The sequence below is a fragment of the Heteronotia binoei genome, chromosome 13 (genome assembly GCF_032191835.1).
Source record: "Heteronotia binoei isolate CCM8104 ecotype False Entrance Well chromosome 13, APGP_CSIRO_Hbin_v1, whole genome shotgun sequence".
In the NCBI taxonomy this organism is placed as follows: domain Eukaryota; kingdom Metazoa; phylum Chordata; class Lepidosauria; order Squamata; family Gekkonidae; genus Heteronotia; species Heteronotia binoei.
Window position 1 is genome coordinate 67,785,063 of NC_083235.1, and position 12,738 is coordinate 67,797,800.

The 12,738-nt window shown below is 46.0% G+C and overlaps 1 protein-coding gene across 2 annotated transcripts in view; it reads right to left on the reverse strand.

Annotated features, from left to right (window-relative positions):
- The window catches only part of CASKIN2 (CASK interacting protein 2), a 171,246-nt gene that overhangs the window by 50,470 nt on the left and 108,038 nt on the right, over positions 1-12,738 (reverse strand). The window contains exons 1-2 of one of the 2 annotated variants that reach the window (XM_060252058.1): positions 4,940-5,168; positions 4,307-4,358 (exon numbers count right to left, since the gene is read on the reverse strand). In XM_060252058.1, coding sequence (XP_060108041.1) covers positions 4,307-4,358; positions 4,940-4,970 — 83 coding nt within the window. In that variant the 5' untranslated portion in view covers positions 4,971-5,168. Of the gene's footprint in view, positions 1-4,306; positions 4,359-4,939; positions 5,169-12,738 lie in introns of those variants that run through there. The other variant, XM_060252057.1, reaches the window with a different exon arrangement.

The following is a 12,738-nucleotide window of genomic DNA, read 5'->3' on the forward strand; positions in this document are numbered from 1 at the left end:
CCAAAGGGTGATTAACATGTGGAATTCACTGCCACAGGAGGTAGTGGCAGCTAAAAGCATAGACAGCTTCAAGAGGAGAATGGATAAGCATATGGAGCACAGGTCCATCAGTGGCTATTAGCCACAGCTTATTGTTGGAACTCTCCGTCTTGGGCAGTGATGCTCTGTATTGTGGTGCTTGGGAGGGGTACAGTGGAAGGGCTTCTAGCCCCACTGGTGGACCTCTAGATGGCACTTGGTTGTTTGTTTGTTTTTTGGCCACTGTGTGACACAGAGTGTTGGACTGGATGGGCCATTGGCCTGATCCAACATGGCTTCTCTTATGTTCTTATGAAGGCAGAAGTTTTAATCCCCTCCTCTACACACTGAGCTATTTGCCCCATGGACAAATCCTAGAAGCATCTGTGATTTAGAAACAGCCTTTCTCAAGCCCAGGGGGAGGGGCAGGTTTAAGCTCTACTCCTCCAGCACCATGGTTCCAGTCTAGTGGGCGGGGGGGGGGGGACAGCTGTTACTAGCTTTTAAAAGATCGTGGATGTTGTGTATGTGAACTGAAGTGTGTATATTTAAAGGGGTTCCTGCCTGGCTCACTGGAGCCTGTAGGACTGAGCTTGGGGACTCGGGAACGAAAGGCAGTAAGATTTAAATCCCTGCTGCACTGCTCCAATCACGGGCCCCACTGCTGGTTTGAATGATCCAATGACACGCTTGCATGGGAACCCTGAGGTGTATATAGTTGGCCCAGTTCTCCAGTTTTAGAGTGCAGCCCTTTGCCATGCCATACCTAAATAAAGAGCTATGATCACTACCACCTCGCCTCTTCATTGCATTGAACCCACTATATTATAATGGACAATCTGGTTACCGATGTCCCCCTGATTTTTTTACCTGTACAACAGTAAACAAACTCCTAGTTTGGAGGGAATGCGAGAATGACACTTCCCTCAAATTGCTTTTCCTGGGAAAGAGCTAGGGTTGCCAAGTCCAATTTAAGAAATATCTGGGGACTTTGGGGGTGGAGCCAGGAGTCTTTGGGGGTGGAGCCAGGAGACATTGGGGGTGGAGCCGAGAGCAAGGGTGTGACAAGCATAATTGAACTTCAAGAGAGTTCTGGCCATCACATTTAAAGGGACTGCACAAATTTTTAAATGCCTTCCTTCCATAGGAAATAATGAAGGATAGGGGCACCTTCTTTTGGGGCTCATAGAATTGGACCCCCTGGTCCAATCTTTTTGAAACTTGGGAGGTATTTTGGGGAGAGGCACTAGATGCTATACTGAAAATTTGGTGCCTCTATCTCAAAAAACAGCCCCCCCAGAGCCCCCGATACCCGCGGATCAATTCCCCACCATTCCCTATGGGAATCGTTCATAGAGGTGCATGATGGCTCTGGGGGTGGGGCTTCCCCCGCCGGCCAGCTGGCTGGGGGAGGGGGGAAGCCTGTAAAACCGGGGGATCCCCCTCTGGGACCTGGGGATTGGGAAGCCTAGAAAGAGCTAAGGGCAAGCTTGGAAACTCCTGTTGTCAGTCTCTCAAGATAGACCCAAGTGGCCCAACAAAAGCACCCTTTCAACCGTATTCTGCCTCTTACTACTCGGGTGTGATTAACAGAGCAAGAACTGGTTTTGCTGTAAAGCGCTTGCAAGGGATCTGTAAAACAAATTTACCATTCCACAGCAAATGCTATGCTGACACTGATGTTCAGTCTTGCTGATTTCAGTAGAATATGCTTTCATGGACGTGTGCTTAGGAATGCAGCTTTTTGTAATTGTAATTGCTTTTTTGCATTTAGAATATAAATAAGGAACTGGAGCCGGGATTTAATTTACAAAACAGCATACATAATTGCAATAGGGAAGGGAGTTGGGTCACTGTAGCCAACTACATTCCTCAGCTGTTTTGCAAAGTTCACCCCTGGTGCCCAGCCAGTCACCGTACACAGCATTTAATGGATGGTCTATGGAAAAGTAGAGGCTTACTGCCTTTTCTGCAAATAAAACAGAGCTCTTCAAAAGGGGTTTAGATAAAAATATGGAGCAGAGGTCCATCAGTGGCTATTAGCCACAGTGTGTGTGTGTGTGTGTGTGTGTGTGTGTATGTATAACTTTTTTGGCCACTGTGTGATATAGAGTGTTGGACTGGATGGGCCATTGGCCTGATCCAACATGGCTTCTCTTATGTTCTTATGTAACTCAGAGTGTTGGACTGGATGGGCCATTGGCCTGATCCAACATGGCTTCTCTTAGGTTCTTATGTGACACAGAGTGTTGGACTGGATGGGCCATTGGCCTGATCCAACATGGCTTCTCTTAGGTTCTTATATGACACAGAGTGTTGGACTGGATGGGCCATTGGCCTGATCCAACATGGCTTCTCTTAGGTTCTTATGTGACACAGAGTGTTGGACTGGATGGGCCATTGGCCTGATCCAACATGGCTTCTCTTATGTTCTTATGTGACACAGAGTGTTGGACTGGATGGGCCATTGGCCTGATCTAACATGGCTTCTCTTATGTTCTTATGTAACTCAGAGTGTTGGACTGGATGGGCCATTGGCCTGATCCAACATGGCTTCTCTTATGTTCTTATGTAACTCAGAGTGTTGGACTGGATGGGCCATTGGCCTGATCTAACATGGCTTCTCTTATGTTCTTATGTAACTCAGAGTGTTGGACTGGATGCGCCACTGGGCTGATCCAACATGGCTTCTCTTATGTTCTTATGTGACACAGAGTGTTGGACTGGATGGGCCATTGGCCTGATCTAACATGGCTTCTCTTATGTTCTTATGTAACTCAGAGTGTTGGACTGGATGGGCCATTGGCCTGATCTAACATGGCTTCTCTTATGTTCTCTCACTTTTTCTCTCCCTTTGGAACTTATGTGGCCCAAATACCAAAGCATACAAGTTACGGCTTTTCAAGTTACATTATGCTAACAGCGTCCGTCAAGAACACCATTTTAGGCTTCACTATCAGAAGGAAAAGCGTTTTTTTAAAAATAACTTTTGTAGTTACTTTTTAAAATATCTCATAATTCCTTAAGAATTATTGCCTCATACTTGTGCAGGGGCTACCCTCTGCCTTCCACCATTGGTGTCCTGGATATTCATTTAGTTTTTACCAGGGCTTTTTTTTTAACACAGTTCCAACTGGCTTGGTGTCAGAGGGTGTGGCCTAATATGCAAATGAGTTCCTGCTGGGCTTCTTATTTTAAAAGAGTCCTGGTTTTTACAGTGAAAGTGTAGACAATCCAGGGTTTTCTTGAGACACGCCTTCCTGAACTACAGTCTGACTAGCTCCTGCAGCCACCTTAACAATCATCCATTATTGTTTTATTATTGTAACTGGATGATCTTTTGTTCGCTCTGTCAACATTTGTTCTTCCAAGTTTAGCAAACACCTGACTGCTTGCTCTTGATGGTGGCCATTATTTCTACATCTTGATTTCATGACTTGTTCTTTTCTACCTAATTCTTTTGTACTTTCCTTGTTCCAAGTTTGTGAGATTGAACTATGGAAACTTTTGGCTATAAGATCTTGGCAAGTTCCCAGACCACATTTCTTGGATAGCCCCTTTGTAAAGATATTTAGCTCAGACTGCATCTTGGCTAACACTCTAGTGTTTGGCTTGCCCTTGCTTTTACCCTTACCACTAGGACTCTGTCACAGGACTAAGGTATGACAAAGCCTCATTCACCTCTGCGTCCATGTGAAAAATCCGTGGAAGTTATATACAATAATCTCTGTTAGAATCACTTGGGGAAGCAAATGAGGTGAGAAGAAAATTGGCTATACAAACCAGAGACAAGTAACAGCAGCGTTAAGCATAACAATATAGGGTTTATACCAATCATAAAGCAGCATAAGCTATATTTTAATGCATGCTATGACCTTAATCCATTGTGATTGCTTGTCAGTGTTTGAGAAAGCTACTGCACTTTCCCAAGGTTAGCAAAATATATTTTTCCCAGCCGCAAGTGAAGAGCAATTGATTCCCTAAGTGTCTACAGCTTCAGTTCTTAAGTCACTCATTTCTTGCAGGCTCCACTGAACTATCCAATGCAACATATGTTTCTACACACTTTCATAATTGGGCTCCCTCCTATACTCTTGGCTTTGGATTTCTGTCTTGGAGTGACTGGGCCAAAGTCACTTGTGAGCAAATGACTGAACCATCGGCAACAAACAAAATATAGAAGGGGAGGGTCAGTCTAATCACTGTAAAACCTTCATGCCTTGATCAATTAGTATGCTCACCAATACTTCCACTTCATTAACGCAGCCTTCTCAGACTAGTTACTTACCCATCCACATCCTGGTAGTTCACATTCAACCGTTTTGTTGATCCCAAGAGTTCTAGAGAAAGGGGGGGAGGGAGAAATTGGTCAATTCAGAATCTTGGCAGATGGTGGCATTTATATGATGCATGCAGAACCTTTTCAGATAAAGTGTTCGACAACGGCTGCAACCAAAACTGCATCTGCAACTCACTCTCTTCCCTAAAGACTCATGTTAGATTGCTGTCTCTGCAACAATGCGAACGACATCAGAAAAGCCACTCATTCGACGGGGTCAGGATACAAGGCCCCCTTGCACGCTATCTTGTCTCTGATGGCAATCTGGAACGAATGCATCAAAGGTTGATTGCAAGAAACAGGACTGTGATGGAATGATTTCCATCACGTAAGCTTGAATCAGTGCACACATTATTTTTTCCCCACTTTTGTTTATAAGTCTTGTAGGGACAAATCCTTCATTATCCTGCAAAACGAGCATTTCCTAGGAGCTCTAAAGGATTCTAGCAGGTTCTGCAACTCTGGACTCTCCTGCCCGGTTCGCTTCTATGCTCAGGAGCATGAGTCTCCCTCTCTGTCCCCAATCGAGCTGCTTGCAAGAACAGAAAGTGATGGTTCATCTCCCAAGACCTCGAAACTAACCTTGCTGTGCGCAGGCCAGTGTCTGACCCATCCCTTCAGCTTCTTCCTCTCTTCAACTCCTTCTGTTGCCTTCTATCGCACCCTTCTCCATGGGTACTGGCCAGGTACTTGTTTCCCTTTCTTCGTTTCCCCCTCTCCCCAGCAAATATGCTGCTCAATCACTTCCATCTTCAGAATTCTCTCAATGGATCATCGTATCACCTTCATGTGACAAGCAGGAGAAAACCTGGTCCCCCATTGCTGATGGCTACTGGGTCAGTGCCTTTGGTTGACTCCTTTTCAGGAGCACACCCATTTATAGATTCTGGTGCTCCAAAGTGTAGAGCTGGGACATTTTGTTTACGCCTCTCAGCAACTTACCCACTGCCGGGGAAAAGCCCACAGGCCAGATGGTTGGCATTTTTGCTCCGCAGGCAGGGGGTGGCAGGAGCCTAGAAGTTATGAATATACCAATTGTATTTGTCTGACATTTCCTTCACCTTGCCCACATTCTCTGAACTCTCCATTTGCTTAATAGCATGGAGTGTGTCTCTTAAGGGAGAGAAGCCCTTTTTGTATTTCTAAACCATGTAGGCAAGCTTTACTTAGTTTGTTTAGATCCCAACTCCAAGATTAAACCAATGTAATTTTTCCCCCCAGATGATAATGGAGTGTTTCATTTGAGAATTCAGTGGCGAAAATAATAGGGAATCAAGAACTGAATGGGCGTTTTCGCACTCACCTTCAGCCGGCGCGACCCCCCTCTTCACCGCGCAGGATCTGCGCGGATTTCGCACTAAACGCCGCGGAACAGCCGGAAGATCTGGAAACTCCTGGCGCTTTTGCGGCGCAAACGCCAAACTGCTTTTTGGAGGTTTCGGTTTGCGCCGCAAAAGCGCCGGGAGTTTCCGGCTCTTCCGGCTGCTCCGCGGCGTTTAGTGCGAAATCCGCCCAGATCCTGCGCGGTGAAGAGGGGGGTCGCGCCGGCTGAAAGTGAGTGCGAAAACGCCCAATGTTTATGAGAAGGAAGCACAAGTTTTGTTAGTTTTAACTGGGGTTGAGACAACTTGTTCCTTTTCTGTTTTTACACTGAAAGCCCATTCAAAGGCATACAGTATATAGAGTATCACCATCAACATTTATAGCCCAACTTTCTGTTTAAAAAAAACACTTTAAATTACTTTTCAGAAAATGCTAGTACACACTGGGGGGCACACAGAAAGCAAAATAAAATAGGCCTATGTATGCAGCTGGGAGAGAAGGTACAAACGGTCCATGCTTCCGCTGTTGATTCAGCAGCCACTGAACTCTCCATAGATAGCAATGACTTCCATGTCATATTGTGTCCTATCCTGTAATACTAGGCAGCTTATAAACTGCTACGCTAAAAAAAAAATAACCTGCCGTTAGCCATGCAGGTCAAGAAAAAGCAGGTCATAGAACATGATGGTGCTTCATTATGATACAATCACACACTGATGTCAAAATAGATCACAACAGTCAATAGTAAATAAACCTGACAAAGCCAAAAATAGGCCCCCATTTTCACTTTCAGTGAACATGAATTTGTAAACAGCTTGCCCCTAATTTGGTGTAGTGGTTAAGTGTGCAGACTCTTATCTGGGAGAACCGGGTTTGATTCCCCACTCCTCCACTTGCACCTGCTAGCATGGCCTTGGGTCAGCCATAGCTCTGGCAGAGGTTGTCCTTGAAAGGGCAGCTGCTGTGAGAGCCCTCTCCAGCCCCACCCACCTCACAGGGTGTTTGTTGTGGGGGAGGGAGATAAAGGAGATTGTGAGCCGCTCTGAGACTCTTCGGAGTGGAGGGCGGGATATAAATCCAATATCTTCTTCTTCTTCTTCTAATTTTAACAACTTCCCTTTACTGAGGTATCTGTTGAAATCTGACCATTTGCTTAATAGCATGGAGTGTGTCTCTTAAGGAAGAGAAGCTCTTTTTATATTTCTAAACCATGTATGCAAGCTTTACTTAGTTTGTTTAGATCCCAACTCCAAGATTAAACCAATGTAATTTTTCCCCTCCAGGTGATAATGGAGTGTTTCATTTGAGAATTCAGTGGCGAAAACAATAGGGAATCAAGAACTGAATGCCTATGAGAAGGAAGCACAAGTTTTGTTAGTTTTAACTAGGGTTGAGACAACTTGTTCCATTTCTGTTTTTACACTGAAAGCCCATTCAAAGGCATACAGTATATAGAGTAGGGATGTGCATTCGGTTCGGCCGAACCGTATATACAGCCGAATCAACACTGATTCGGCTGTATTCGGAATTGGCCGTAGCCGAATGCCATTGCCGCCTATTATGCGGCAGCCGAATACGGCTCGCCTAGGTATGCAGCTGGGAGAGAAGGTACAAACGGTCAATGCTTCCGCTGTTGATTCAGCAGTTGATTTCACTTTCAGTGAACATGAATTTGTAAACAGCTTGCCTCTAATTTTAACAACTTCCCTTTACTGAGGTATCTGTTGAAACCTGACCATTGAGGATCTACTCTGCAATGCAATACGAGACACGATAACAAGCCATCCCTCCTTCAGGGGACCCGCACTTCAGAATACCAAAGCAAGCAAAGGGTAAACAAAGGCGCCATAACAAGCAAGACAAGGAATGGACAGCAAATAAGTTCATTCATCTGTCCTGGCTACGCTATTAAATTTCCAGTCTTAAGTTCAGCTTGGTTTGCATGATTCTTCCTCTTATTTATCACATTTTATCCGCTCCTTCTTGGAAAGAGTTCAGGGCTGCTCCCCTCCTCCGTTTTATCCTCTCAACAACCCTACGAGACGGATTATGCTGTCTGAAAATGACCCACTACATCATCCTTATGCTTTCTGTTAAGAGTGAAGGTAGTAAGTTGTTGAAGCTGCAATCCTAAACACAGTTGATAGGAAGTACGTAATTCTTGGTGCATCACAATATCTAAAGCACTTCCCCTCCCCGCCACACACACTAGTATTACAAAAGAATGAACCTCAAGAAGTCCAACCAATGAGAATGGATAAATGAGACTGAAAGAGCAAGAGATGGTAGAAACTTAACAAAGGAGGGTGACAAAATAGGGGAGACTGAGGAAGGAGCTGAAAGTTCAGGTGGGAGCAAAACAACCGCAGGAAACTGAAGGAAGCCAAATTAGATGTCTGTGTGTAAAGAGCCATCAGGTTGCAGATGATTTATGGCAACCCTGTTTTTAAAGTTCTCAAGGCAAGAGATGCTCAGAGACGGTTTATCATAGTGACCCTGGAATTTCTTGGCGGTCTCCCATCCAAACACCAAACCAGCCCTGCTTAGCTCCCTAAGATCTGACGAGTTCAAGCTAGCCTAGGTCATCCAGTGAGGGCTTGAATTAGATACAATGGCAGAAATAATTAAACAGAGACTCAGCATACTGAAAGCCAAAAGCAAAACTCTGCATATACTTCTTCAGGGGTATCAAACATGCGGCCCGGGGGCTGAATCAGGTCCCCAGAGGGCCACCAAGCAACGGGCAGTCATCTGCTTCCTTCTCCCTCTCTCTTGCTTCCTTCTGCATGACAGCTTGCTTTGCCAGCCTTGCTCAAATATACAGAAGTTACAGAGCAAAACCTGTTTGGTGTAGTGGTTAAGTGCGTGGACTCTTATCTGGGAGAACCGGGTTTGATTCCCTACTCCTCCACTTGCAGCTGCTGGAATGGCCTTGGGTCAGCCATAGCTCTCGTAGGAGTTGTCCTTAAAAAGGCTGATGCTGTAAGAGCTCTCTTAGCCCCACCCACCTCACAGGGTGTCTGTTGTGGGGCGGGGAAGGTAAAGGAGATTGTGACTGCTCTGAGACTCTTGAGATTCAGGGTATAGGGCAGGATATAAATCCAATATCTTCTTCTTCTTCTATTTTCTCCATTGCCTGAGGCTCCTCCCTTGGGAAGGAAGGGGGGGAGGGATAGCTTGCTTTGCCAGGCTCTCTCAATTGCACAGCCCAGCTATTGAGCCAAGCCTCTTTTCCTTCTATTGGCTGAGGCTCCTCCCTCTCCTGAGGCTCCTCCTGGTCCCCTGGGGAAGGAAGGAAAGAGCCAGCTTCCTTTGCCCAGTTCCCTGGATCCCATGGGAGAAATACAAAGAAAGCCCCTTTAGGACCGAGTACTATTTAAAAAAAAAATCTTTGTGTTTGTCTGTGCCTTTATAAAGGTTATATCTCTGCTATCTAATCTTAAATAGGTACACACATGACTCGGCCCAACCCAACAAGGTCTCATTTATGTCAGCCCTCATAACAAATGAGTTCAACAACCCCGTTCTACATAGTCAACTTTTGATCCCTAGCTGCAAAGGGAAAGTAGTCGTTACCATGACACACTGTTTAGGAAGTTCTCAGCTGGACTAACTTGACCTTTGGTCTGACCAATCAGCAAGGCGTGTTCACAGCCACAGTCAATGAAGTAGGCAAGACAGATGAAGACTTATTTGGGAAGTCAGAAGTTCACATTCAGGTCCTCCAGTCCCTGCAGGCCGTCTGCATCATGGTTTTTTCAACTCATGCTAGTCTACTTCTAACTCGTACAATTAGAGAGCCAGTTTGGTGTAGTGGTTAAGTGTGCGGACTCTTATCTGGGGGAACCGGGTTTGATTCCCCACTCCTCCACTTGCACCTGCTGGCATGGCCTTGGGTCAGCCATAGCTCTGGCAGAGGTTGTCCTTGAAAGGGCAGCTGCTGTGAGAGCCCTCTCCAGCCCCACCCACCTCACAGGGTGTCTGTTGTGGGGGAGGAAGGGAAAGGAGATTGTGAGCCGCTCTGAGACTCTTCAGAGTGGAGGGCGGGATATAAATCCAATATCTTCATCTACCTCACAGGGTGTCTGTTGTGGGGGAGGAAGGGAAAGGAGATTGTGAGCCGCTCTGAGACTCTTCGGAGTGGAGGGCGGGATATAAATCCAATATCTTCATCTACCTCACAGGGTGTCTGTTGTGGGGGAGGAAGGGAAAGGAGATTGTGAGCCGCTCTGAGACTCTTCGGAGTGGAGGGCGGGATATAAATCCAATATCTTCATCTACCTCACAGGGTGTCTGTTGTGGGGGAGGAAGGTAAAGGAGATTGTGAGCCGCTCTGAGACTCTTCAGAGTGGAGGGCGGGATATAAATCCAATATCTTCATCTACCTCACAGGGTGTCTGTTGTGGGGGAGGAAGGGAAAGGAGATTGTGAGCCGCTCTGAGACTCTTCGGAGTGGAGGGCGGGATATAAATCCAATATCTTCATCTACCTCACAGGGTGTCTGTTGTGGGGGAGGAAGGTAAAGGAGATTGTGAGCCGCTCTGAGACTCTTCGGAGTGGAGGGCGGGATATAAATCCAATATCTTCATCTACCTCACAGAGTGCCTGTTGTGGGGGAGGAAGGGAAAGGAGATTGTGAGCCGCTCTGAGACTCTTTGGAGTGGAGGGCGGGATATAAATCCATTATCTTCATCTACCTCACAGGGTGTCTGTTGTGGGGGAGGAAGGGAAAGGAGATTGTGAACCGCTCTGAGACTCTTCGGAGTGGAGGGTGGGATATAAATCCAATATCTTCTTCTTCTTCTACAACAGATAGGTTGACTGTGGAACCAGTGGACTGTAGATCAGACTGTCAGCTTTACAATAATAGAGGTGGGATGTACCAGGAGGAAAGGTACCTACCTTTTCCAGGGACGTTTTCTTGGACGTCTGGCTTAGCTTTAAAGTATCAAATTGAGAGCATAGGCAGCCAACAACCAGGCAGTTGTGCCCCGAATCCTAACGACAGATATTGAGCAGAGATGAAGAATGCCATGGATTGCTAAAGGAAGGCTGGAGGCCTCTGCAGGTTATGCCATCTGCAACGGATGCCTGACAACCTTTCTCCTCATTGGCGTTATAAAGTTTGAGCAAGATTTTCCCAGGCTCACTATTGTGAATTCTGTGTGATCTGCCTTCACACTTCTCCCACTTCTTCGGCATTCGGTGTCTAGCTTGTTCTGCTGCTGTTGCCTGGAAGATGCCAGCAGAAGTAAAGGAAGTGTTGCATAGAGGTAGGGTTACCAGGTGTCCTCTTTTTTTGGAGCCCATCCTCTTTTGGGCTTTAAAAAAAATGATGAAAATGTCTGCTTTTTAGGTCGGAAGGTTACGAATATTCCTAGTTAGCAGCAATTATCAGAGTTTAAAAAGTAGGGGGTATTTAAAATGAGATTTGTCATAGCGATCATTGTTTGAAGCACTCAGTTGGGAAATATATCCTCTTTGCTTTTCAAAGTACGGTAACCCTAATGGAGGGAGAGCTACACAACACCCACTGAGAAACAAGGAAGAATGAATGAGAGGTGGGCTCATTGACATATGCAAATTTGAGCTGAAAAGCACAATCCCCGCCGCTGTGGTTTTCCTGGGGGCTAATTAAAATGTTTAGTCAATAGGTATATCAAGGCAAAGCCATTTCAAGAAACCGATTGCACCATGTGCATGACCAACTTAGCTGACACCGTCAGCTTGGCAGATCAGAAACCAGGGAGGTCTAAATGGAATCAGAATAATTAGGTCTCTTAAGGGCTTTTTCATCTTCAAAGTGCTCTGCAGTCATTCATGCACCAGGGTGAAACTGGCATGTCCTTTCTCATTGGTTCTGCTCCTCAAGCAGCAAAGCAGACGGACAACCCCTCCCCGCCACTCACTGCAAACAGACACAGCCAACGCTGCTAAGAGAGACAAGGCTCATTCCTTGCAGTGGAACCCTATACTAAAAGTTAAGTACATTTTATTTTGGGAAACAGTGATCTTGCACAAAAACCAGCCTGATCCTTAGAGTCGCTCTGTCAGCAAATAAATGCACAGAACGGTTTGAAAGGATAATGTGAAGGTGGTGGGGGGGGGTTGAGTTTTGTCTGCTGAATTTCTGCTAACTGTATAGAAATCAAAGGCCAGAGGAGCCCTGCCAAAGAAACAGGAGGCTTCCAAGGGAAGAGACTTGTGCTCAAGATCTGTCCCTTATGCAAGAGGTGCAGCTGCCTCAGCCCCCACATAAAGCTCAGGACAAAGGAAGAAGGGGCTTTGAGAGCTCTGTGATCATAAGCTACCCAGTGGGCAGTCAGGAAAGGGCTTGGGCCTATTCTGCAGCGAGGGGCTGCAAAGCACGCAACAGGACTTGCTGCCTTCCTTTTTAGTCTCAGACGTGCAGAAATTCAACAGGTGCACAGAGAAGTCTGTCACTCGAGAACCTCCGTCAGAAAATAACTGTACAGCTTCCCAGGTGATTCCAGCCATGGTCATTTGGAAAGGTAGGGAAGCAGCTGCCAGGAGAAAGGTGGGGGCCTGTGGCACCAGCACAAGGTCACTCAGCTGCAGACGCTGAAAACAGCTGGGATGGTTGGTCAAGTCCGTGTTCCTAATGGGAGCTGACACAACCAGCGGTCTTTTCTGTCTGAAAAGGGCTGGTTGCATCTGGGTTTGCGTGCGTATGTGTGTGTTACCCTTAATACTAAATATTTCGAAAATATCTGAAAAACATAAATGAATGTGTGGAAAACAAAAAAAAATCATTTCAGGGAAAGAAGATACAGAACCTAGCCTCATTTTTGCTGGAGTGCAAATTGGGACACGAGGGGAAAAAAAAATGTTTGTTCTAAATCACAAGGAGGGGGGAGACTAGCAGAGAGCATTTGAAGTCAGATGCCAGTGACTTGAAGGTCCTTATATGATATGAGAGAGAGAGAGAGAGAGAGAGAGAGAGAGAGAGAGAGAGAATAGGAATGACAAGAAGGGAAGGATTTCAAAAAGAATGAAATCCCAACAGCTAAATAGGTAAAGGTAGTCCCCTGTGCAAG